Source organism: Pantherophis guttatus, chromosome 11, assembly GCF_059756535.1.
Source record: "Pantherophis guttatus breed Tessera chromosome 11, ASM5975653v1, whole genome shotgun sequence".
In the NCBI taxonomy this organism is placed as follows: domain Eukaryota; kingdom Metazoa; phylum Chordata; class Lepidosauria; order Squamata; family Colubridae; genus Pantherophis; species Pantherophis guttatus.
This window is the reverse complement of record NC_142073.1, coordinates 3875464-3898862: the sequence shown is the minus strand read 5'-3', so window position 1 is coordinate 3898862 and position 23399 is coordinate 3875464. Positions and strand designations below refer to the sequence as shown.

Here is a 23399-nt window from a genome sequence, read left to right as displayed (position 1 = left end):
AGTTAGCTCTGAAAACTTTGCAAAAGGTAGATGCACATTGACTGATTAGCTGTGCAAACCTTGAAACTAAACCTAAAAATGCAGATTGTGTGTCTGTGTTTGTGTGTGTGTGTGTGTTTTTTTTTCTTGGTAGCCAGAAAAAGATATTTGTGTTCTCAAAAGTTGGATGGCAGCTTTAGAGTCGTAGAGAGCACCTGGTGATGGCTCTTGAGACAACTGGATTTGTTTCTGATGTTTTGCCAACTGCATAACATCTGGCGAATCTCCTATTACTTAATTGGGGTCTAATGGATGGACGTGGTTTGCTCTCACTGAACCTGACTCTTATGTAATTGAGGTCTGACACACACCCATATTCTTCATGTATGTGTACCCTTATGCATCATGTATGTGTACACATATGCATCAAGAATAGCTTCAGACCACAAGGTGGACCACTCAATCTTTTGCAAAAATAACTATTTAGGAACCCAGCGATCGAAAAAGTCCAAGCTACTCAGCAACTTGGTTGCTCTGTTAAAAGAGATGCTTCAGATCATGACAATGTTCTTTTAAAACTGTGAGAAAAATATGAAGCATCACTTAGAAGCCAAGCATTCAAATTTCACCTTCCCAGAGCAATTATGATCTATTGATCATGATTAAAAGCATATATATATATGAATAGAATAGAATAGAATAGAATAGAATAGAATAGAATAGAATAGAATAGAATAGAATAGAATTATTTATTGGCCAAGTGTGATTGGACACACAAGGAATTTGTCTTGGTGCATATGCTCTCAGTGTACATAAAATAAAAGATAAGTTCATCAAGAATCATAAGGTACAACATTTAATGATAGTCATAGGGTACAAATAAGCAATCAGGAAACAATATCAATATAAATCATAAGGATACAAGCAACAAAGTTACAGTCATACAGTCATAAGTGGGAGGAGATGGATGGTGGGAACGATGAGAAGATTAATAGTGGTGCAAACTTAGTAAATAGTTTGACAGTGTTGAGGGAATTATTTGTTTAGCAGAGTGATGGCATTCGGGAAAAAACTGTTCTTGTATCTAGTTGTCTTGGTGTGAAGTGCTCTATAGTGTCATTTTGAGGATAGGAATTGAAACAATTTATGTCCAGGATGTGATGGGTCTGTAGATATTTTCACAGCCCTCTTTTTGACTCGTGCAGTATACAGGTCCTCAATGGAAGGCAGGTTGGTAGCCATTGTTTTATATATATATATATACCTTATTCATATTCCTGTGATTAAAAAGAAAAACTTAGTCCGAAGGTTATTTTTTAAAGAAATGATTTCCAAAATATGGCCAGAAATCTTGAAAGCTGCCTCTTCTCTTTTCACAGGAGAAACACACACACACACAAAATATCTAAACTGGAGAAAGAACAAATACATTTTTGTGGGGGGTTTAAAATTTTTTCTTTGGAGGTCCCCGAGCGCTTCTTCCAAAACGTTGAGGTGTGGATGAAAAATCCCTCTCTGTGTACCGTTTTGCCTTTTCAGGTTACGGCTCACAAAATGAATGCTTTGATGTCCAGTCACGTGGTCTGGAAAAACAAGAGGAGGAAGCGCTGGGCAGAGCATAGGAGGGAGATTGTAGGATCAAAGTAAAGCAGCTGGGTGTCATTTGCATCTTTGCAAGGCCTTTTTCCAAGGCGGGGGAATGTAGGAGTGAGGGTTGAGGGTGAATCAAGGAAGGGAAATGGAACATTAAGTCATTGCACTTCTCACTGCACTAGATGTCTCAAAGATGTAGGTTCTGAGGGTTGGAAAGGAACGTGAAGGTTTTCTACTCCAACCCTCCCTGTCCAAGGCAGGAGTCCTTATATATATATATATTTGTTTTATCTTTTAATGACCTGTATTCCCTTATATCAGGGTGGAGTCCAGGCAAATGAATGGAGCTGAGTATTTACTGGCCGGATGCCCTTCCTGTTGCCAATGCAGAGTTCGCAGCAGATAATTACTCCTTGTGGCCAGAGAGAGAAATACCTGCTGCTAACTAGGATCGAACTCACAGCGTCCTGATTGTGAGGCGAGAGCTCTGCCTCTAGGCCACTGCGCCACTCGCAGGAGTCCTTGTATCACCCTGGACAAATGGTTGGCCAGTTTATTTTTGAAAACCTCCAGTGATGGAGCACCCAACAAGGTCTCGAGACAAGCTGTTCCACTGGCTAATTGTTCTTCCTGTCAGAAATTTCTCCTTCATTGCAGACTGGATCTCTCTCCATTGCTTCTTGTCTTGCCCTCAGATGCTTTAGGGAACAGTTCCCTTTGATAACGTCTCAAGTATTGGAAGATGCTATCAGATCTCCTCTAATCCTTTTCTTCCTTAGGCTAAACATACCCAGTTTCCTTTGCTGTTCATTGTTCAACTCATCCTGTACACCCCTGATCGTCTTTGTTGCTCTTCTTTGCACTCTTTCTAGGAACTCAACATTGGTTTTTTTGGGGGTGGGTGGGTATTATGGTGGATCAGAACTTTCTTTACTTGATACTTTCCAAACCTGGAAAACAAAAGTGGAATATCTTGGTGGTCACCCATCAAAATATTAATCTGGTCTTTGTGAGGTCAACCAAGTCCACCTTATTGGGTCCTCTGAACATGGAGCCTGAGAGTGGATTGCTATTTTGAACCTCAGCTGGAAAAGTCTGCTCCTTTTGAATAAAAATCAGGAAAGAACTTTAAGAGATAGATTTTTTTCAATAAATAAATAAGCCATGTTGGTCATCAATACCTCCTTAGAGTTTTCATCTGGTTGTTCCTTCCTTTGACTTTTTTTGAACACATCCGGCAGACTTCCTTCCTTCCTTCCTTCCTTCCTTCCTTCCTTCCTTCCTTCCTTCCTTCCTTCCTTCCTTCCTCCCTCCCTCCCTCCCTCCCTCCCTCCCTCCCTTTTTCCTTCCTTCCTTCCTTCCTCCCACCCTGCCTCCATTCATTGATCCATCCCCCCTTCCTTCCTTCCTTCCTTCCTTCCTCCCTCCCTCTTCCCTCCCTTTCTTCCTCTCTCCCTCCCTTTCTTCCTCCCTCCCTCCCTTTTTCCTTCCTTCCTTCCTTCCTTCCTTCCTTCCTTCCTTCCTTCCTTCCTTCCTTCCAGTACAAATGAGTTAAATCTCTCCAGATTTATTTTCTTTGAACTTGAACATCTCCCATTAGCTGTAGCTACCCTTTGATATTTAAATTATCTGTATCCTGATGGGAGAAGGCATTTGGTTTCCCAGGGCTGCTGCTGCTGAATTTACTCAGCTCAGTTCTGGAGCTATCACTCCAATGCAGAGAGGGAGGGAGGGAGGGAGAGAGAGAGGGTAGGGAAAGAACACGCTTAGTAAAATTCATATCCTATAACCTCCATTGGAAATACTGCTCGTTTAATTGAATTTTGTCTGAGTGCACAGAGCTTAGCAAACAGATCGTTGAATAGTCAGAAAAGGACAACGCTGAGTTTGTACTTGGATTGAGGAAGAGAACTGGGAAACAAGGATAATCTGATCTGACTTTGGAGTATCTTGGACTGACTTGTAAGATCTTGAACTTCTGGTGCTGCAGCAGCTTAAGGGGATACCTGTGGAAAGTGGCAGGTTTTCCGCCGGCAGTCATATCTGCAGAGAATGCCTTCAGTCTGCGGATGGCTCACTCCAATCCATATCGTTGTCCTCAGCCAACCTGGGACATGTGACCTACAGCCACAAAAGATCCTTCATTCCCTCACCCTGATGTTAGCACATCCTGTTGCTCTAGTATTTTTGTAGATACTAGATACTCTATCCAGTAGAGTGTTTTGCCTGTTTCCATTAATAGACTGATGGAAATGACAATTAATGGGCAAAGAGTTTTTTAAGCCATAGTTCTGGTGAGTTTGCTACTTGGACTTCCCTCCTTCCTTCCTTCCTTCCTTCCTTCCTTCCTTCCTTCCTTCCTTCCTTCCTTCCTTCCTTCCTTCCTCCTTCCTTCCTTCCTTCCTTCCTTCCTTCCTTCCTTCTTTCTTTCTTTCTTTCTTTCTTTCTTTCTTTCTTTCTTTCTTTCTTTCTTTCTTTCTTTTTTCCTCCTCCTCCTACTCCTCCTTTTTCTTTTTCTTTCTCACATATATTGCAATAACAGCAGAAATCTATCGAGAGTGAAGGCTACCAAAGTTTATCTTGTAGTGGTGGGGAATGATGAAGAGGCTAGGTCTAGAAAAAAAGAAACAAGGATGTTCTGAATACTCTTCTTTTCTATGTTTCTGCAACAGCTGCTTCTTTGTGATCGAAGATGACTTTAAAAACAGCTGAAACAAAGAAACTCCAAGCAAATTCTTTAATGCAATCCTCTTCGGGGGGGGGGGAGGGGACTTTAATGCATAAGAATGCAAGCCAGCAGTTCTTTCATCTGTATTTATTTTTGTCTTTCCAGGTGCCTTCCTCATCCCTTACAGCCTCTTCCTCATCATTGCAGGAATGCCTTTGTTTTATATGGAACTTGCTTTAGGCCAGTATAATAGAGAAGGGGCTGCTACCGTATGGAAAATCTGCCCATTGTTTAAAGGTAAATCCAAAGTCTTCAACCTATTCGGGGTACCATGGATGTTTCAGCTTTCGGTCAGTGGTTGTGCCAGGGTTGAAGGCGATCTGAGCCTTTATTTATGTGCCATAAAGAAGAGAATATTTGTAGCTCGGGATTGAACTCTGGGGTCCTTGGAGATTTTCTTGCAAACGTTTCATGACCCAACTAGGGAACATCATCAGTGCTAGAAGGGAATGGAGTTGGAGGAGGAAGAAGAAGAGGAAGATGAGCGGGGAGGAGGAAGATGATGATGATGATGGGGAGGGGTCTTTGGTGCTCTCTGAGCTTGGTTGTTTTCTTGCAGACATTTCATGACCCAACTAGGGAACATCATCAGTGCTAGAAGGGAATGGAGTTAGAGAAGGAGGAAGAGGAAGAAGAAGAGGAAGATGAGGGGGGAGGAGGAAGATGATGATGAGGAGGAGGAGGGGTCCTTGGTGCTCTCTGAGCCTGGTTGTTTTCTTGCAGACATTTATTTATATATTTAGTTTCCACAGTCCCGAGTCTACTTACTGACTCTGTAAACCGCTTAGAGTGGGTTGTAAAGCACTGTGAGGTGGTATATAAAGAATTCTTTATTGGCCAAGTGTGATTAGACACAAAAGGAATTTGTTTCTGGCGCGTAAGCTCTCAATCTACCTACAGCAATTGCGGCAACATTAACATAGTCATTGTAAAATACATTTATCATAAAACATTAGATACAAGACTTCGTGATAGTCATGGATACTAAATAAGCAATCAACATAAATCATACTAGGATACTAAGTAAACAATGTAAATCGTAAGATACAAACAACCAAGCTATAGTCATAAGAAGAAAAGGAGATAGGGAATAGGGAAGATGAGAATAATGATGGTAACTGCCTTTTTGGATAGTTTGACAGTGTTGTAGGGATTAGTCGCTTGGCAGAGTGATGGCATGGGGCTATTCTGTCCCAGCTCCCCAAACACGACAAACCCTCTGAAGTTAACTCAAAGATTCCTTTATCAGGAGTGCCAGCAGCCCCGGCAAAAAGTTTCTCTCTCACTGCAGGTTAACAAGTCTGTCCGGCCGGAAAATGAATAGTTGTCTGCCACATCTATTCATTTCCGCCCCCTGCCTTTTATCCCCAGAGTTAGAGTGGGGTTTCTCTAGCAGCAGTGGCACTTCCGTCCCAAGGATCAGCCCATAGGTTTCCGCTGCTCTCCTCTCCTCTGCCTTCTGTGCATTCGTGTGTCAGGCACTGGACCCAGCTGTTCCTCCTCTTCCTCATCAGCCACCTCCAGACCTGGAGGCTGTTGACTCTCCATCTGAGGGCTGACAGCTCCACCTCTCTCTCTCTCTCTCTCTGCCAGCTCCATTCTCTCTTCCCCCTCGGAGCTCTCAGGTTGATGCTGACCCTGACTCCCACACCTCCTCCCCCTCCTCTGATTCGGCTGCTGGAGGGGCCAGCGGCCGACAGGCCCAACAGGGAGATAAGTCTAAATGCTATGGCTATTGCTATACTTAGAATAGCAGATTCTTAATTCTTCCATGTGAACCAATACTGTACGGCAGAGATCCCGTTCCTTACACCGAACCACAATAACTCTGCATCAGATTTATGCCTGGGGACAGAGAGCAGTGATATTTCTTTGATCTTATGAATGAGTTGATTCCCAATGAAGGTCGGTGACCAACTTTGTGTATAATCTCTTTTTCCTTCGTCTTCAGGCGTGGGCTATGCTGTGATCCTCATAGCACTCTACGTCGGCTTCTACTACAACGTTATCATTGCCTGGTCTCTCTATTACCTGTTTGCCTCCTTCACCATGGGGGAGCTTCCCTGGGTTCATTGCAATAATCATTGGAACACCCCCAACTGCACAGACCCCAAAGTCAATAATTCTATATTCTTCAATGTTAGCGCCAAGCTCAAGAATACTCCCGCGGCTGAATTTTATGAGTAAGTCTGAAGCTTTCCAGGGCTTGTGCCCTCTAGCATTCCTGGATCTATTCCAGCATTTTCTAACTTTGGGTGTATGAGTACCATATTTTTCGGAGTATAAGACACACCTTTTTCCCCCCTAAAAGGGGATGAAAATTTAGGTGTGTCTTATACACAATGCAAATCCCCAAGGGGAGACATCATAACGAAATTTTCCCAGGTAGATTTTGAAAGTCAGCGTTGAGTACCACAAAGCAGCTCCCGAAGTAACATCTCCCAGTACCTCCAGCTATAAAGTCATTTTGGATACCCCACTAAGAAAGAGCAACTCAACAAGCTAGAAACTCTTTCACAGGGCAGAGAAAGAAAATGTCTGAGAAACTTCAAAACAAATGTATTTATATCTACAGATGCATTTATGGAGTTTCTTGGGTCTTATGTCATTTCTGGTTTGTTTTGTTTTGTTCAGTTTTGGGTTTTTTTGCTTATTTTTCTTGATGACGATGCTTTGTTTGTTTGCCATGCTTTGCGAAATCAAAATTTAGAAGAGAGCGAGAGAGCATTGAGAGTGGAAGAGACATTGCAAAGAGAGAGAGGAAGAGAAAGAGAGAGGGAGGGAGGGAGGGAGGGAGGGAGGGAGGGAGAAAGCTGTCTAAAAATAACAGAAGTGACATATCAGGCAATAAAAGTGAATGCACCTATACAGTTTGGCATTCAATCTATGGTGGTGCTCCATAGATAGCTTCCTGCCTTCTAGAAAGGTTATCCAAAACTGTCTTAAAATGAGGATACTCCTTGGAAGTATTTTGACCTCAAAGTCCGACTTTGCTAAATGGATGCCTGAGATCTGTAGACCTCCGTCCTTTCTGTTTTGGAGCCGAGTGTCTACGTTTATTATTTCTGGCTCCATCCTAAAGACCACGATGGGCAAAACAAAGGCAGTCCAACCCATGAAGGCACGTCATGTTCTTTTAAATTCTGCTTCCTGTTTAGGCTTCACTTCCTAAAGAGTATGCTTTCAGTATTGGTCACAGAGAGAGAAACAGAGCCCACCCTGGGGAGACAACCAGAGACCCATCCTTCTACCTCCAATGACAAAGTCTTGCTTATCAACTCCTCAAACATCATTCTTCTGATGCATTCTTGAAAGAACCCTGTTGTATCTCTAGAAACGCTGGAGGATTTTGTCTACTTTTAAGATATCCTCTTAAGCAATGCCACCCAACAAAGATTATTTGGGGTGCAGCAGAGGTCCTCTGCTCAAGATCCCTGTGTAGGATTTGAGTCACCGTGGACTGGCCCGGAATAACATCTTCTCAATGGCAAATTTCTATGGAGGCTTATCAATCATCCGGGTCATGCTTGTCCCAAAGACGCTTTTCCAAAAGGCAACTGGACTTTGTTGCTGTTGTTGTTTTTCTTCCTTAAAAACGTTTCACTTCTCATCCAAGAAGCTTCTTCTTCAGTGAAGGAGAAGAAGAACTGAAGAAGCGTCTTGGAGAAGGAGCAAAATATTTTCAAGGAAAAAACCAAGAGTTCTTGTTTATTTTCTTGAAAATGTTTCGCTTCTCATCCAAGAAGCTTCTCCTTCAGTGAAGGAGAAGAAGAACTGAAGAAGCGTCTTGGATAAGGAGCAAAATGTTTTCAAGGAAAAAACCAAGAGTTCTTGTTTATTTTCTTGAAAATGTTTCGCTTCTCATCCAAGAAGCTTCTCCTTCAGTGAAGGAGAAGAAGAACTGAAGAAGTGTCTTGGAGAAGGAGCACTGAAGAAGCTTCTTGGATAAGAAGTGAAATGTTTTTAAGGGGAAAAAAAAGCAAGAAAGTCCAGTTGTCTTTTGGAAAAGCACCTTTGATACTTCTCAGTGTCAGTTTCACAATCATAGGTCATTCTTAACTTCCATGACTGAGAGTATCCCTGTGGTAGAAGATACCTATACAGATGTTTTGACTTCGGTTGCCTTAAAGTTCTGATTAATGCAAATCTCCCAGGTGTATACTAGTGCTTCAGAACTTTACAAATTGTACAGACACCTTAGTGGAAAAGATGATAATTCATTGTGTTTAACACTGACGGTGATCTTTGTAGCATCAAGATCAATGTATGGACTATCCTAAACTTCTTGGAGAGTGAATTATCTCTGGGGGAAATTCCTCCTCTTTGGAAACTTTGTGACTAAGTGCCCAAATCAATGGAACGACATGTTACTTCCTTCTCTTTTATTTTTTTGTTTCTCTCAAAAAGGGGAAACCTTGATTCTGAACATGATTTCGCTCATCCCAGTTAGAGTAGGTGGTGGCTTTCAGTGGAGAATCGGGATTGACAACCACGTTCTCCCACCATATTAGATGATCTGATTCTTCCTCTTCTCTCTTTGAATAGGCGGAGAGTTTTACAAATTAGCCGTGGGATTCATGAAATCGGCCAGCCTCGGTGGCAGCTGGTGTTGTGCCTCTTGGTGGTAGTCATAATCCTGTTTTTTAGCCTGTGGAAAGGTGTGAAGACCTCTGGAAAGGTAGGAGAATGTTTGTTTCTTTGTTCGTCTTTAACTTAAAACTTTAATGTATGGGTTTGATTCCATTTGGATAGCCAGAAGCAGTACGGAATTATCATACTATATTACCGTGTTTCCCCGAAAATAAGACCCTGTTTTATATTTTTTTTTTGAACCCAAAAATAAGTGCTTGGCCTTATTTTTGGGGAGGTTTTATTATTTTGGAGCGTGTGGAACAAGACGGGGCTCCACTTGCCGTCTTACCTGATTTCCAGCTCTGTCTCCCTAACCCTAACCTGAGGAAATGGCGGGGACCAGCTGTGCATGCATTTAAATATTTTCGGGACGGCTTATTTTTGGGGAGGGCTTGTTTTCGGAGGGGCTTATTTTAGCGCATGCACTCAAAAGCCCGATTGGGCTTATTATCCAGGGAGGTCTTATTTTCAGGGAAACATGGTATACCAATGATAGATATTTTCCTAATAAAATTAGGATTACCAGATCAAGGCAGCCAAAAGTCCAGATGATCACTCAATGGTGGTAGTCCCAAAGCAGGGGTGAAATCCAGCAGGCTCTGACAGGTTCTGGAGAACTGGTAATGGAAATTTTGAGTAGTTCGGAGAACCGGTAGCAGAAATTTTGAGCAGTTTGGAGAACCGGCAAATGCCAACTCTGGCTGGCCCCAGAGTGGGGTGGGAATGGAGATTTTGCAATATCCTTCCCCTAGAGTGGGGTGGGAATGGGGATTTTGCAGTATGCTTCTCCTAGAGTGGGGTGGGAATGGAGATTTTGCAGTATCCTTCCCCTGCCACGCCCACCAAGCCACACCCACCAAGCCACGCCCACAGAACCGGTAGTAAAAAAAAAATTGGATTTCACCACTGTCCCAAAGGTGCTTTTTCCAAAAGGCAACTGGACTTTTTTGGTGTTCATCTTTGAAAACATTTTGCTTCTCATCCAAGAATGAAATTCTTTAGTTTTCACTGTTCTTCAGTTAGAACTGAAGAAGCATCTTGGATGAGAAGTGGAATGTTTTCAAAGAAAAAAAAAACCCAAGGAAGTCCAGTTGCCTTTTGGAAAAAGCACTTTCTCGCTAACCATGTCCTGAACGGTTGAGAATCTCCATAGACATCGACGCTGGTAGAATGTTCTTAAGCAGTGGTGAAATCCAAATTCTTTTAGTACCGGTTCTGTGGGTGTGGCTTGGTGGGCGTCGCAGGGGAAGGATATTGCAAAATCTCCATTCCCTCCCCACTCTGGGGCCAGCCAGAGGTGGTATTTGCCGGTTTTCTGAACTACTCAAAATTTCCGCTACCGGTTCTCCAGAACCTGTAAGAACCTGCTGGATTTCACCCCTGTTCTTAACAGGTATGAAGTGAAGATCACGAATTTTATATATCCCAGATATGGTAACTCTACATGAGATATTATTCAAGGGATGCAAATGGGTGTGCTATCTTGGATATAATGCAGAATAAATTATGGAAGATAATTTTTTTTTGAAGCCATGGAGACTCTCATATCAACCATACTAGACGAAGTAAAACAAATAATCTGGTTGAAGCGATAACAGCTTTCTGTGCTCCTAATAGAGACTTGCATTTTTAATCAACATTTACTGTTGATGGATGGATCCTATTGTTTTCATGTGTTTGGCCTTACAGGTTGTATGGATAACTGCGACATTGCCTTACGTTGTGTTGTCTGTGCTGCTAATCCATGGGCTAACTTTGCCTGGTGCATATGAGGGAATCAAGGCGTATCTCAACATCGATTTTGGACGATTGAAAGAAGCTCAAGTAAGCCTTCTACCCTCCTACTGTCTGCGCTCTCAGCTGTTAAATTCCCATTCCCGGAATGATTGTAGTTACGATTCTCATGAAGAGATCAAAGGAAATCTCCTTTGACCATTTGGTCTCCTCGTGAGATTTGTAACTGACTTATCAGTGACTTATTATTATCAAATATCATATTGAAAAGCCAGCGTGATTTAAAGATGCCTTATTTATTTTTCTTGGTTTGAATATCCCAGCAAAGCATTTCAGAAGTAACTAGGACAGTCTGCATTAAAGTATGAACCTCTCCAATTCTAGTTGGGATAATAATCTCTCAGGCAGCCTTGTTATCTAGTCCTGTGATGATGAACCTATGGCGCGCATGGCCGAGGTGACACGCAGAGCCATCTTTCCAGGCACACGAGCTGTTGCCCAACTCACCTGCAGCTATGCATGTGCACGTGGCCCAGTACGGGCCTCTGGTGCGCATGTGTGCAATTCCAGAGGCCCAGCTGGTCTTTGGAGCTCTCCTGTGCATGCATGCGCATTTGTGTGCAAGTACCTGCGTGCAGCGTGCGCATGAGCGAAAGACATACACATGCACAGATGGTGCAGTTCCACACACAGTGCATGGGGGGAGCCATGTGAAAGCTGTGCATATGCGCAGATGGTGTGGTTTCATGCACAGTGCCCAGGGGAGGTGCCGCGCATAAGCAAAGTGCGTACCTTTTTGGCACTCGGTGAGTAAAAGGTTCACCACCACTGGTCTAGTCTGAATGAAGAGAAAGGCTAGGGGTGAATTAGATAAAGCCTTCCAGGACTTGAGGGGCTGCCACAAAGAAAAGGGGGTCAACCTATTCTCCAAAGCAACTGAGGACAAGAAGTAGTGGGTGGAAGCTTATCAAAAAGAGATTCATCCTAGAACTAAGGAGAAAATTTCCTGCCACTGGAAACAATTCAATCAATGGAATGGCTTGCTTCCACAGAAGTTGTGGGTGCTCCATCACTGGATGAAGGTTTTCAAGAAGAGACTGGACAGCCATTTGTCCGAAATGGTATAGAGTCTCCTGGTTGAGCAAGGGGTTGGACTAGAAGACCTTTAACCCTGTTATTCTACGTTCTATGTCTTCGGTTGCTGAAAGTTATTAAGAAAATGATGATTCATAACATTTTGAATGGACAGAAGCTCATTCCGCGGTTGGAGCAAAGGGGCCAAATGATGAAACACCCCCCCCCAATATTGTGTTGCAAACTCTGGCCTTTTAAGTCCTTGTGTGCAACGTTGTAAACCCAAGTAAGAAAGAGGGGAGATTGCATGTGTTGTGACATCACATTCCACATCTTGGCATTCTAGCATTCTTTTTGTTTTTATTTATTTAGTTTCTCAAATATGTAAAAGATAACAGGCATAAGTATAAACATAAATATGAACATAATAAATGGAGATAAATAAATGGAGACAGTAGGACAGGGACAGTAGGCACGCTGGTGCACTTATGCATGCCCCTTACAGACTCTTAGGAATGGGGTGAGGTCAACAGTAGACAGTCTAAGGTTAAAGTTTTGGGGGTTTGGGAAAGAAATCACAGTCTGGTAGAGCATTCCAGGCATTGACCACTCTGTTGCTGAAGTCGTATTTTCTGCAATCGAGTTTGGAGCGGTTTACCTTGGGTTTGTATCTATTGTGTGCTTGTGTATTATTGTAGTTGAAGCTGAAGTAGTCATTGACAGGTAGGACGTTGCGGCAGATAATTTTGTGTACTACGTGTAAGTCAGACCATAGGCAGCGTAGTTCTAGGTTGTCCAGGCCCAAAATTTCAAGCCCAGTGGCATAAGGCATTCTGTTGTGAGTAGAGGAGTGGAGGGCTCTTCTCATGAAATACCCCTGGACTCTCTCAATTGTAATAATATCTGATATACAGTGTGAATTCCAGGAAGACAAGCTGTATTCGAGAATTGGTCTAGCAAAGGTTTTGTATACCCTAGTTTGCAGTACAATGTTACCGGAGAAGAAGCTTTGCAAGATTAGGTTGACAACTCTTAACGCCTTTTTGGCATTGCTGTTACAGTGAGCTCTGGCACTTAGATCATTTGAGATGAGTACTCCAAGGTCCTTGACAGAGTGAGGGTCGTCTACGAGGTCATATATATTTTTGTGGTGAGGAGCGGCCGTTTATGCTTGAAGGTATCTTGAACTAAGCAATTGATAAAGGATTCTGTGGAAGGGAGGTCATATTTTCATGGAACTTCCAGCAGGGAAGGAACATTAGCGGAGCAGGAATCTGATGTCTGAAATTGAATGTCTTCTTCAGAAGCGGTTGCTTCTCAAATCAAGTCTGCCCTGTCAGGAAGAGCGAGTGGCTTTGTGCCATTGTTCTCCAGAAGGAGCTTCCTGCAAACATCTTGGTGTCTGTGGATGTTCCCCAATTGTTTTCTTTTCCTTAGACTATAAATCTATAATTTATTATGTGCAAGTGAGCATCATACGCCAACCCTGGGCCAGAGCAACATTCATAGCAAGGCCGACACTGGAGCTTAGAGGGGAGACCGACTGGCTGGCTGGCATTCCTTGTAAAAACATTTAGTTAAGTAAAAATAGTTTGGGACAGTCACCCTGGGCAGGACGAGTCGCTGGTGAAGTCACTAAATAGCATTACTGCAGAGTAAACAGTTGAGGAGGGAATGTTTTGTTGTGAATGATCAGCAGAGAAGATTTCTCCACAGGGTTAATGTAAAGAAAGATGAAACAATGCTGTGATTTTTTCCCCCACTGAGAATGGATGAACCATGACGTATTGACGGCATAAGAATGAGACTTCTCCGGAAGAATGGATCAACCCAGTATTTGTTAATATTTATTTATGCCTTTGTTGGACTTGTGGCCTGTCATTCTTCAAGCGTTTAAGGCACTTTCCATCCAGCTCTTAGTTGAGCTGGGAGAAAATCAGGGGTGAAATGCTACCGGTTCGCTCCTGTTCAGACAATCTGGTAGTGGTGGCGCTTGGTTCAGTGAACTGGTAGCGGCGGTGCTTGGTTCGGCAAACTGGTAGCGGCGGCAGTGCGAGGCTCTGCCCACCCACCCAGACATCAAGTACCTGTTTTTTGTTTTTGTTTTTTTTTTAATTTGATTTATATGCCGCCCTTCTCCGGAGACTCAGGCGGCTTACAATGCGTTAAGCAATAGCCTTTTGACCCTCTGCACATGTGCAGAAGGCTTTGCACATGCACAGAGGGTCCAAAATTGCATGTGACGATGGCAGCGCATGTACTTCCGAACCGGTAGGGAAGGTAAGTAGATTTCACCCCTGGAGAAAATGTCCTAAAGTCAATCATTCAGGTTTACTCCATCATTGAAAAAAGCTTCGCTGATAGTTTTTGAAATTTCTGAACCAGGTAAGTCCTTAACTTATGACCACAATTGGGAGTAGAATTTCCATTACTAAGCAAGGCAGTGTTCAGTGACTCACGCCTGATTTTACAACCTTTTTTTTTTTTGCCATGGTTGTTAAGCAAATTACTCCGGTTCTTAAGTGAATCACACAGTCGTTAAGCAAATCTGGCTCCCTTCCCCCCCGCCCCCCCGCCGTTGACTTTATTGGCTTGTTGGAAGTTGGCTGGGAAAGTTGCCAATCATGTGACCCTGGAATGCCGCAAATATCATAAAATGCACACAAGTTGCCAATCATCTGAATTTTGATCACATGACATGGGGATGCTATGATGGTCCTAGGTACGAGGACTGGTCATAAATCACTTTTTTCAGTGCCATTGTGACTTCAAACAGTTGCCAAACAAATGGTTGTAAGTCAAGGACAACCTGTATTCTTGTCCAATTTTTCTTGTGCCTTAACACACAAAAAACAAACAAACAAACAAGCACCTTAAAAGTGCATTCACACTGAATTCTCTTTATGTAGGTATGGATTGATGCTGCCACACAGATATTTTACTCTCTCGGAGCTGGGTTTGGTGTTTTAATTGCCTTTGCAAGCTACAATGAATTCCACAACAATTGTTACAGGTAAGTTGTGCTGGTTTAATTAAGTTGTGCATATCTTTCATCTTTCTATTGGTTTTTTTTTTTTTAAAAAAAAAAGCTATTTTCATATAAGAAGACATTAGCTAGAAAATAAGAGTGAACCAAAAGGAAACCAGGCCCATCAGAGAACATGATGGCTGGATAACATCAAAGCTGACACCACCCAGAACATAGAACAACTCCAAGAAGTAGTGCAAGATCAGAGAGAGCTGGTCAACAGAATCCCCAAGAGTCGGATACAACCGAACGGAGTTCAGTTCATCATCATCATCATCATCATCATCATCATCATCATCATCATCATCACCCATCGTTTCTGATCTAAAGAAGCCTCATGGAAGGCCCTCTCTCACAATGCCATGCCTTGGGGTTTCATGGAAGTAAAAGAAGATGGGAAGACTGTAGACTTTTCCATGAAGCTGTTGATAAAAATAGGATCGCCAACATGATCACCAACGTCCGATGACGGATATAGCGCAAGAAGAAGAAGACTGTAGACTACAAAAGGATGGAAAGGATACCAAACAATGGGTGGAAACTAATCAAGGAGAGAAACAACGTAGAACCAAGGAGAAATTTCCTGACAGGGAGAACAATGAACCAGTGGGACCACTTGCCTTCAGCAGTTGTGGGTGGAGGCTTTTAAGAAGAGACTGGACAGCCATTTGTGTGAAATGATATATAAGGTTTTCCACTTCAGCAGAGGGTTGGACTGGAAGACCTCCAAGGTCCCTTCCAACTCTGTTATTCTGTTCTCTGATTGATTAGACCAGGGATCTGCAACCTTAAGCACTCAAAGAGCCATTTGGATCCATTTCCCACAGAAAAAAAAACACACAGGAGCCACAAAACCTGGGTGGGTGTGGCCAACTCAATGTCACTCACTCCCACCCAGTCACATGACTCCCCTAGCCATGCCTACCCAGCCAGTTATTAGGGCAGAGAACTGCTTGTTCTCTCTCCCTCTCTCCCCCTCTCCCTCTCTCTCCCCCTCCCCACTCTGTATCTCTGGGATTTCTAAGGCCAAGCGAGAAGTGACTGGGAGGGGAGGGGGACCGGGAGCCGCAGCAGAGGGGCCAAAGAGCTGCAAGCGGCTCTGGAGCCGCAGGTTGCTGACACCTGGATTAGACACGTCTCCTTTGCCATATACCCCATAACTATGAGATTTGAAGAACATTGTTCCATCAAAACTTCAAACCCCAAAGAGCTACCCAAGAAGAGGGATCATAAGCCATTTCTTTTCCATCACATTAAAAGAAAATGTATGTGTGTGTGGGGGGGGGAAAGGCTCGATATTTGTGGTGGATGGGCAAACAAACCCAAATTTCATTCAAAGTAAGAATTTTCATCGTTAGGTTTATTCTATTGTGAGAATTCCTGCACCTGTTATGCAGAACTGAATCCATGTTTTCGTTTCAGCATCCTGATAGTTTGCTTTCGATTAGAATTTGGTGAGGTCACTTGAGATGTGCATCATGCAATAGTCATGACACCTCTAATCACACACGCTTATCCTAATGACAGCCATCTGCCTTTGGAATCAGATTGCCATTAATTGTAGCCAATCACTAGGATGCCCGCCGTTGGAAAAAAAGAGAGAGAGAAATGAAACATTTCCGGCGTAATTGCTTTTACCCCTGTAATCGGAGTAAATTTACCGTACAACGTTTTAAAACGCACACACAAAAAATGAGAAGGCAACTTCACCCAAGTTCTGTTGAAGGCAGGATGACATTCTCTGAAAGGCAGTTTTCTCAATTGTGTTAACTTGTTGGGTGATCATTCGGATGCAACTTCTGGTGTTTTGCTACTGTTTTTCTTTCCTTGCCAAATAAGAGTAAATTTGCTCTCCTTCTGAAATATTTATTTCTCTTTAAAACAACAACAACCCTCAAAAACAACATTTGCTTCTCAGATAAGTGGAAAGATTTGGTCTTGACTTGTTTAGTAGAGTTGAATTCTTTATTGGCCAAGTGTGAGTGGACGCAGAAGCAATTTGTCATATGCTCTCCGTGTACATAAAAAGAAAAGATACGTTCATCAAGAATCATAAGGTACAACACTTAATGATAGTCATAGGGTACAAATAAGCAATCGAATCATACAAGTTAGTCATACAGTAAGTGGGAGGAGATGTGTGATAGGAATGATGAGAAGATTAATGCAGACTTAGTAACAGTTTGACAGTGTTGAGGGAATTAGTTGTTTAGCAGAGTGATGGTGTTCGGGGGAAAAACTGTCCTTGTGTCTAGTTGTTCTGGTGTGCAGTGCTCTATGGCATCATTTTGAGGGTAGGAGTTGAAACAGTTTATGTCCAGGATGCGAGGGGTCTGTAGATATTTTCCCAGCCCTCTTTTTGACTTGTGCAGTATACAGATCCTCAATGGAAGGCAGGTTGGTAGCCATTGTTTTTTCTGCAGTTCTAATTATCCTCTGAAGTCTGGGTCTGTCTTGTTGGGTTGCAGAACCAAACCAGACAGTTATGGAGGCGCAGATGACAGACTCAATAATTCCTCTGTAGAATCAGCTCAGTTCCAAATTACTGGTGAGACTAGTTAATCCAAGTTACTTTTTTTAAAAAAATGGATCAGGCTTTTTGAATTCGGATTCTGAAATAATCTGAAATCAAAGCAAATGAAATAAAACAAAATTAAAAAAAATTAAAAATGAAAATAATATTTTATCCCAGATCTTGCTTGTTTCCTCACTTCACTCACGATTCTTGCTTCCTCTTTAACCCGCTGTTTTGAATGTTGCCTGACAAACTAATCCAGAATTAGAATAGAATAGAATAGAATAGAATGCAAAATAATAGAATAGAATGCAATAGAATAGAATGCAAAAGAATAGAATTGAATTGAATGCAAAAGAATAGAATTGAATAGAATAGAATGCAAAAGAATAGAATAGAATAGAATAGAATAGAATAGAATAGAATAGAATAGAATAGAATAGAATAGAATAGAATAGAATAGAATATCAGAGTTGGAAGGGACCTTGGAGGTCTTCTAGTCCAACCCCCTGCTTAGGCAGGAAACCCTACAACACTTCAGACAAATGGTATTCAAATCCTATTGGTATATGATGTCATCAACATCAGCTTGGCCCCTAAAATGCTAAGTAAATGTGAAGGGGGGGGAAAGGGAGAAATATATAGCATATAGATATAAATATAGACAATCTCTAAATATATAGATTCATCTATTTCAGTTTTGCTTGTGGGTCTACAAAAAAGTCACTGAAGCCAGCTTTTTTTTTTCTTTAAAAATTTTGAAAATGCCTTTTCCTTATTATCCTCTTTTTTTCTTCTTCTCAATTTTTGGTTCTCCTCCTAGGGATGCACTGATGACTAGCACAATCAACTGTGTCACCAGTTTCATTTCTGGCTTTGCAATTTTTTCTATCTTGGGCTACATGGCTCATATATACAAAGTCAGCATTAAAGATGTGGCTACAGAAGGTAAGGGGGTTTCTTCCATACAACCCCATCTGTTTCAATGAACGGTTTCCCATAAAAAAAAATAAAAAAAAATCCTGAGTTATTTGTTGGCTCATCTATTCGCCTCTTTGTGGTATAAGAAGAGTTCCTGGTTTTTAAAAAAACTAGACGTGTCCAGAAATGTCGAAAAGATAACTTATCCTCTGAAATAAATTTCTGAGAATCTTGTGGGTCTTATTCTATGTTTTCTTTTAAAAAAAAAAGAAGAAGAAGAAGCAGAAAAAGAAAAAAAAGCACAAAATCTTATTCTAAACTGAATTCAGAGATATATTTCAGGGTAGGGATGACTTCAGAAGGGTGGGACATAGTGACACCTATTGACCAGTCACAAGTATTACAACAACAAAAGCTATTATGCGTCTTCAACCGGATCAAGGCAAAGAGAAGGGACGGTGTGGAACAGTTACACACGTTTACGTTGATTGAAGTATTTAAAGCTTAAGTTTATAAAATCGGGAAATGCATGTTTTAATATCTTAAGTTTATGAAATCGGGAAACCCAAATGTTCTTGTTTCTTAGGAGCTGGGCTGGTTTTCATCCTTTATCCAGAAGCTATTTCAACTCTCAACGGATCAACGTTTTGGGCAATTGTGTTTTTTATAATGCTCCTTAGCCTGGGCATAGACAGTTCTGTAAGTATTCTGTAAGAACCGTGATGGTGCAGTGGTTAGAATGCAGTATTGCTGGCTAATTCTGCCGACTGCCAGCAGTTCGATCCTGACCGGCTCAAGGTTAACTCAGCCTTCCACCCTTCCGAGGTGGGTAAAATGAGGACCCAGATGGTTGGGGGCAATATGCTGACTCTGTAAACCACTTAGAGAGGATAGAATGATCCTCATTTAATGACCCCATAATCCCTTGCGGGGTGGAGTCTGGGCAACCGAATGGAGCTAGCACAGTGTTTTAATGGCCGGATGCCCTTCCTGTCACCAATGCGGAGTTTTGCTCAGCAGATCTATTCTCAGTATGAGGCCAGAGAGAGAAATATCTGCCTCTACCTAGGATCAAACTCACAGCCTCCTGCATGTGAGGGGAGTGCTCCACCTCTGGGCCACCGCACCACTCCATTTTAATTCTAGAATGATCTATTTCAGTTTTGCTTGTAGGTCTACAAAAATGTCACTGATATATATCTAAAGAGACAGGGGAGGGAAAATTTGCAGAATATAGCTAAGATGATGTGGTTTGACCACTGTTTTTTGTGTGTGGATGCACACTTCATATAAACAAACATCCACTATTCAGGCTGCCATCTTTATTGTTTTAACCAACCCTAAAGATGCCCCTGTACAGACCTTGACTAACCAGCATTAGAACTGTATGACGCAGGAGGTGAATGTTGCTTTGCTCCAAACTGCCCATTCTTAGGCTGCCAACTTTTGACGACACTTCCATCTTCTCTTTCTCCCCAACTCAGATGGGTGGCATGGAAGCGGTCATTACCGGTTTGGCAGATGATTTCCAGATCCTGAAGAGAAACAGAAAGCTGTTCACACTTGCTGTCTGTATTGGCACCTTCCTCCTTTCTCTCTTGTGCGTATCCAATGTAAGTGAACTCTTTGGAAGGCATGCCTTTGCCAGGGAAATGAAAAGAAATGGAGGTGGAGGTGTGTTAGTACCAATAGAAGAGAATATTTGTAGCTCAGGGTTGAACTGGGGGATCGTTGGTGTTCTCTGAAGACAAATATTATTTTCTTGCAGATGTTTCATTATCCAAGTAGGTAACATCATGTATGATATCCCTCCCTCCCTTCATCCCTCCCTCCCTCCCTCCCCTCCTCCTTCTCTTCTTCCCTCCCTCCCCTCCTCCCTCCCTTCCCTCCCTCTATATTCTTCCCTTCCCTCCCCTTCTTCTCCCTCCCTCCCTCCCTCCCTCCCTCCGTCCCTCCCACTCCTCCTTCTCTTCTTCCCTCCCTCCCACCCTCCCTCCCTTCCCTCCCTCTATATTCTTCCCTCCCTCCCTCTATATTCTTCCCTCCCCTCCTCCTCCCTCCCTCCCTCCCTCCCTCCCTTCCACCTTGAAATCACGCTGATAATATTGTGATATCCCAAAAGATGCTGAACTTTCCTTCCTTCCTTCCTTCCTTCCTTCCTTCCTTCCTTCCTTCCTTCCTTCCTTCCTTCCTTCCTTCCTTCCTCCCTCCCTCCCTCCCTCCCTCCCTCCCTCCCTCCCTCCCTCCTCCTTGGTCCTTTCTCAGCTTGGTGATTTTCTTGCAGACATTTCATTATTCAACTGGGTAACCTTATCAGCGGTTATCTCCTCCCTTCTAGCATCAATGATGTTACCCACTTGGGTCATAAAACATCTGCAAGGAAACCACCAAGCTTAGAGAGTTCCAGGGACCCCATGGAGGTGTGTTAAGTGTGCAGGCCCAGTTCCAACAGCTTGACCAATAGTTAAAAGGGGTTTGATGCGCAACATCTAAATCTTATCTCAGGCTTGTCTGAGTTGGTGGTGCTCACTCTTCCTAGAACGTCCTTTTCCTAATGCGCATTTTCCTCATTTTCAGATATGTAGGGAATATTTATGCCTACCTAAATGTTTTTCTCCTTTCTTCCCCAGCTGTCAGTGTGGTGATCTGTTACCTATCTGGCATGCCTTTTATGTTGAATGTTCTTACCTTGTAAGAATTGATTTGCTTGTAGCTTAATTATTTCATTTCATTGACGCTTTATGGATATAGTTTCCTTAGGTTTTACCCTAAGATCAGTGGTGGGATTCAAGTAATTTAACAACCGGTTCTCTGCCCTAATGATTTCTTCCAACAACCAGTTTGCCAAATTGCTCAGATAGTTAACAACCGGTTCTCCCGAACTGGTGCGAACTGGCTGAATCCCACCACTGACTAAAATGATGTTTTACAAAATAAATTGAACGATTCTATAAATAAAGCTTTCTTCCTCTTTGTGCATTTGTTAAATGTTGATGTAAAATTGTGTGTGTGTGTGTGTGTGTGAGGTCCATTTGAACTCACCTCTTGTTTGCCTCCTGTATCTGCAGCAGCCGAGCTTGTCGATCAGAAAGGTTGGCAGTTCGGCAGTTCGAATCCCTAGTACAGGTCTCCTGTACAGGGGGTTGGACTAGATAACCTCCAAGATCCCTTCCAACTCTGTTACTGTTACTTTCTTGCATTTATTTATTTATTTATTTATTTATTTATTTATTTATTTATTTAGTCGCATTTCTATGCCGCCCAACTCCCAAGGGATTCTTGCTGATAATGTCCTTATTTTTACAGTAAGGGATAAAGACATACGATACACAGATTTAAAAACCAAACAATTGAAAATGGCACAACTCCATCTGGGTCACAAAACGAACGAGAGGAACCCCGAGAGCCAGAACAACCATTTGGTTTCCCAAAGGTGCTTTTTTTTTTTTTAAAAAAAAAGGCAACTGGACTTCCTTTGTTTTTTCCTTGAAGACGTTTCTGAAGAACAAAAGAAGCTTCTTGGATGAGAAGCGAAAGGTCTTCAAGGAAAAACAAAGCCAGTCCAGTTGCCTTTTTGGGATGGGGTGGGGAAGCACTTTTGGGAGAACCATGACTGAGAATCTCCATAGACTTTTAAAATTTTGGTTTTAAAAATAAGACCTTGTCGTGCATCAAAGGATGAAAAAGATCCATTGGGACTATGTTATATTCCATCTGTCCTTAAGGTAAAGGTAAAGGTTCCCCTCGCACATATGTGCTAGTCGTTCCCGACTCTAGGGGGCGGTGCTCATCTCCGTTTCAAAGCCGAAGAGCCAGCGCTGTCCAAAGATGTCTCCATGGTCGTGTGGCCGGCATGACTCAATGCCAAAGGCGCACAGAATGCTGTTACCTTCCCACCAAAGGTGGTCCCTATTTTTCTACTTGCATTTTTTACGTGCTTTCGAACTGCTAGGTTGGCAAAAACTGGGACAAATAATGGGAGCTCATCCCGTTACGCGGCACTAGGGATTTGAACCGCTGAACTGCCGACCTTTCAATTGACAAGTTCAGAGTCTTAGCCACTGAGCCACCACGTCCTGCACCCATCTGTCCTTACTGATGTTCATTCATGTTTTGCTACTGTTAAAATGGGTGCTTATATATTTCAGGAACCGGGCAAAATAATTTCTAAGTGGCCCAAGTTTGGAGCATTCCACTGTGTTTTTGAAATGATGGTCAAGCTTATTTTACAAGCTGTTTCCTTCTCATCTTATATAGGGGGGGATCTACATACTGACTCTGCTGGATACTTACGCTGCTGGGACCTCCATCTTGTTTGCTGTTTTGGTGGAAGCCATCGGCGTTTCCTGGTTTTATGGTGAGTGGTGAGGAGAGCAAGTTCATCTCTTTTATTTGAGACAGAGATGACAGAGAGTCTGTCCCAAAGCTGAGTTTAAACTGTTCCCAGAGTCTTCATGAATCCTGCAGAAAAAAACTGCCCCAAGACTCCCTCAGGAGGAAGATGTATCTGAAGTATAGCGGGGATCCATCCAAGGTCACATGGATTTGAGGAGTACCTTGGTGCTCTCTGAGCTTCGTTGTTTTCTTGCAGATATTTCATTATCCAACTAGAGAACACCATCTGTGCTAGAAGGGAGCGGTGTTTGTGGAGAGGAGGAGAAGGAGGTGGAGGAAGAGGAGGAAGAAGAAGAAGCAGAGGAGGAGGAAGAAGAGAACTGACGAGTCCTTGGTGCTCTCTGAGCTGAGTTTTTTTCTTGCAGATGTTTCATTACCATCAGTGTCTTAACTTTAGCACTGATGATGTTATCTAGTTTGGATAATTAAACATCTGCAAGAAAACAACCCAGCTCAGAGAGCACCAGGGACCTCTCATTTCAATCCTGAGATACAAATATTCTCATAACTTCAAAGGCTCTAACAAACAGTCATAAGTCAAGGTCTACCTGCATTCCTGTCTGTAGAAACCATCAGAAAGAGCTTATCTTCCATTGCACAGTCTTCTTCGTTTTAGTTTTTGGGAGGAATGTCCACTCAACATCTGAGAATAATATTTTGCCTTCAGAATGGCTCCTGTATGTCAACACGCCCTGGACCAAAACGTAGAGCCACTGGTATAAAAAAGAGGCATTGGGAGATTAATCCACACAAAGGCAGACTTGACTTTCCCGATGTGTACATAGCCATAACTCAGGCCA

The 23399-nt window shown here is 42.6% G+C and overlaps 1 protein-coding gene across 4 annotated transcripts in view; it reads left to right on the top strand.

The window, feature by feature from the left end:
* The window catches only part of SLC6A2 (solute carrier family 6 member 2), a 48062-nt gene that overhangs the window by 15997 nt on the left and 8666 nt on the right, over positions 1 to 23399 (top strand). For all 4 annotated transcript variants that reach the window (XM_034426525.3, XM_087877094.1, XM_034426526.3 and 1 more), the window contains 9 exons: positions 4406 to 4537; positions 6252 to 6483; positions 8846 to 8978; positions 10622 to 10756; positions 14650 to 14753; positions 18107 to 18231; positions 18791 to 18903; positions 19689 to 19817; positions 22462 to 22561. In XM_034426525.3, coding sequence (XP_034282416.1) covers positions 4406 to 4537; positions 6252 to 6483; positions 8846 to 8978; positions 10622 to 10756; positions 14650 to 14753; positions 18107 to 18231; positions 18791 to 18903; positions 19689 to 19817; positions 22462 to 22561 — 1203 coding nt within the window. The remainder of the gene's footprint in view (positions 1 to 4405; positions 4538 to 6251; positions 6484 to 8845; positions 8979 to 10621; positions 10757 to 14649; positions 14754 to 18106; positions 18232 to 18790; positions 18904 to 19688; positions 19818 to 22461; positions 22562 to 23399) is intronic.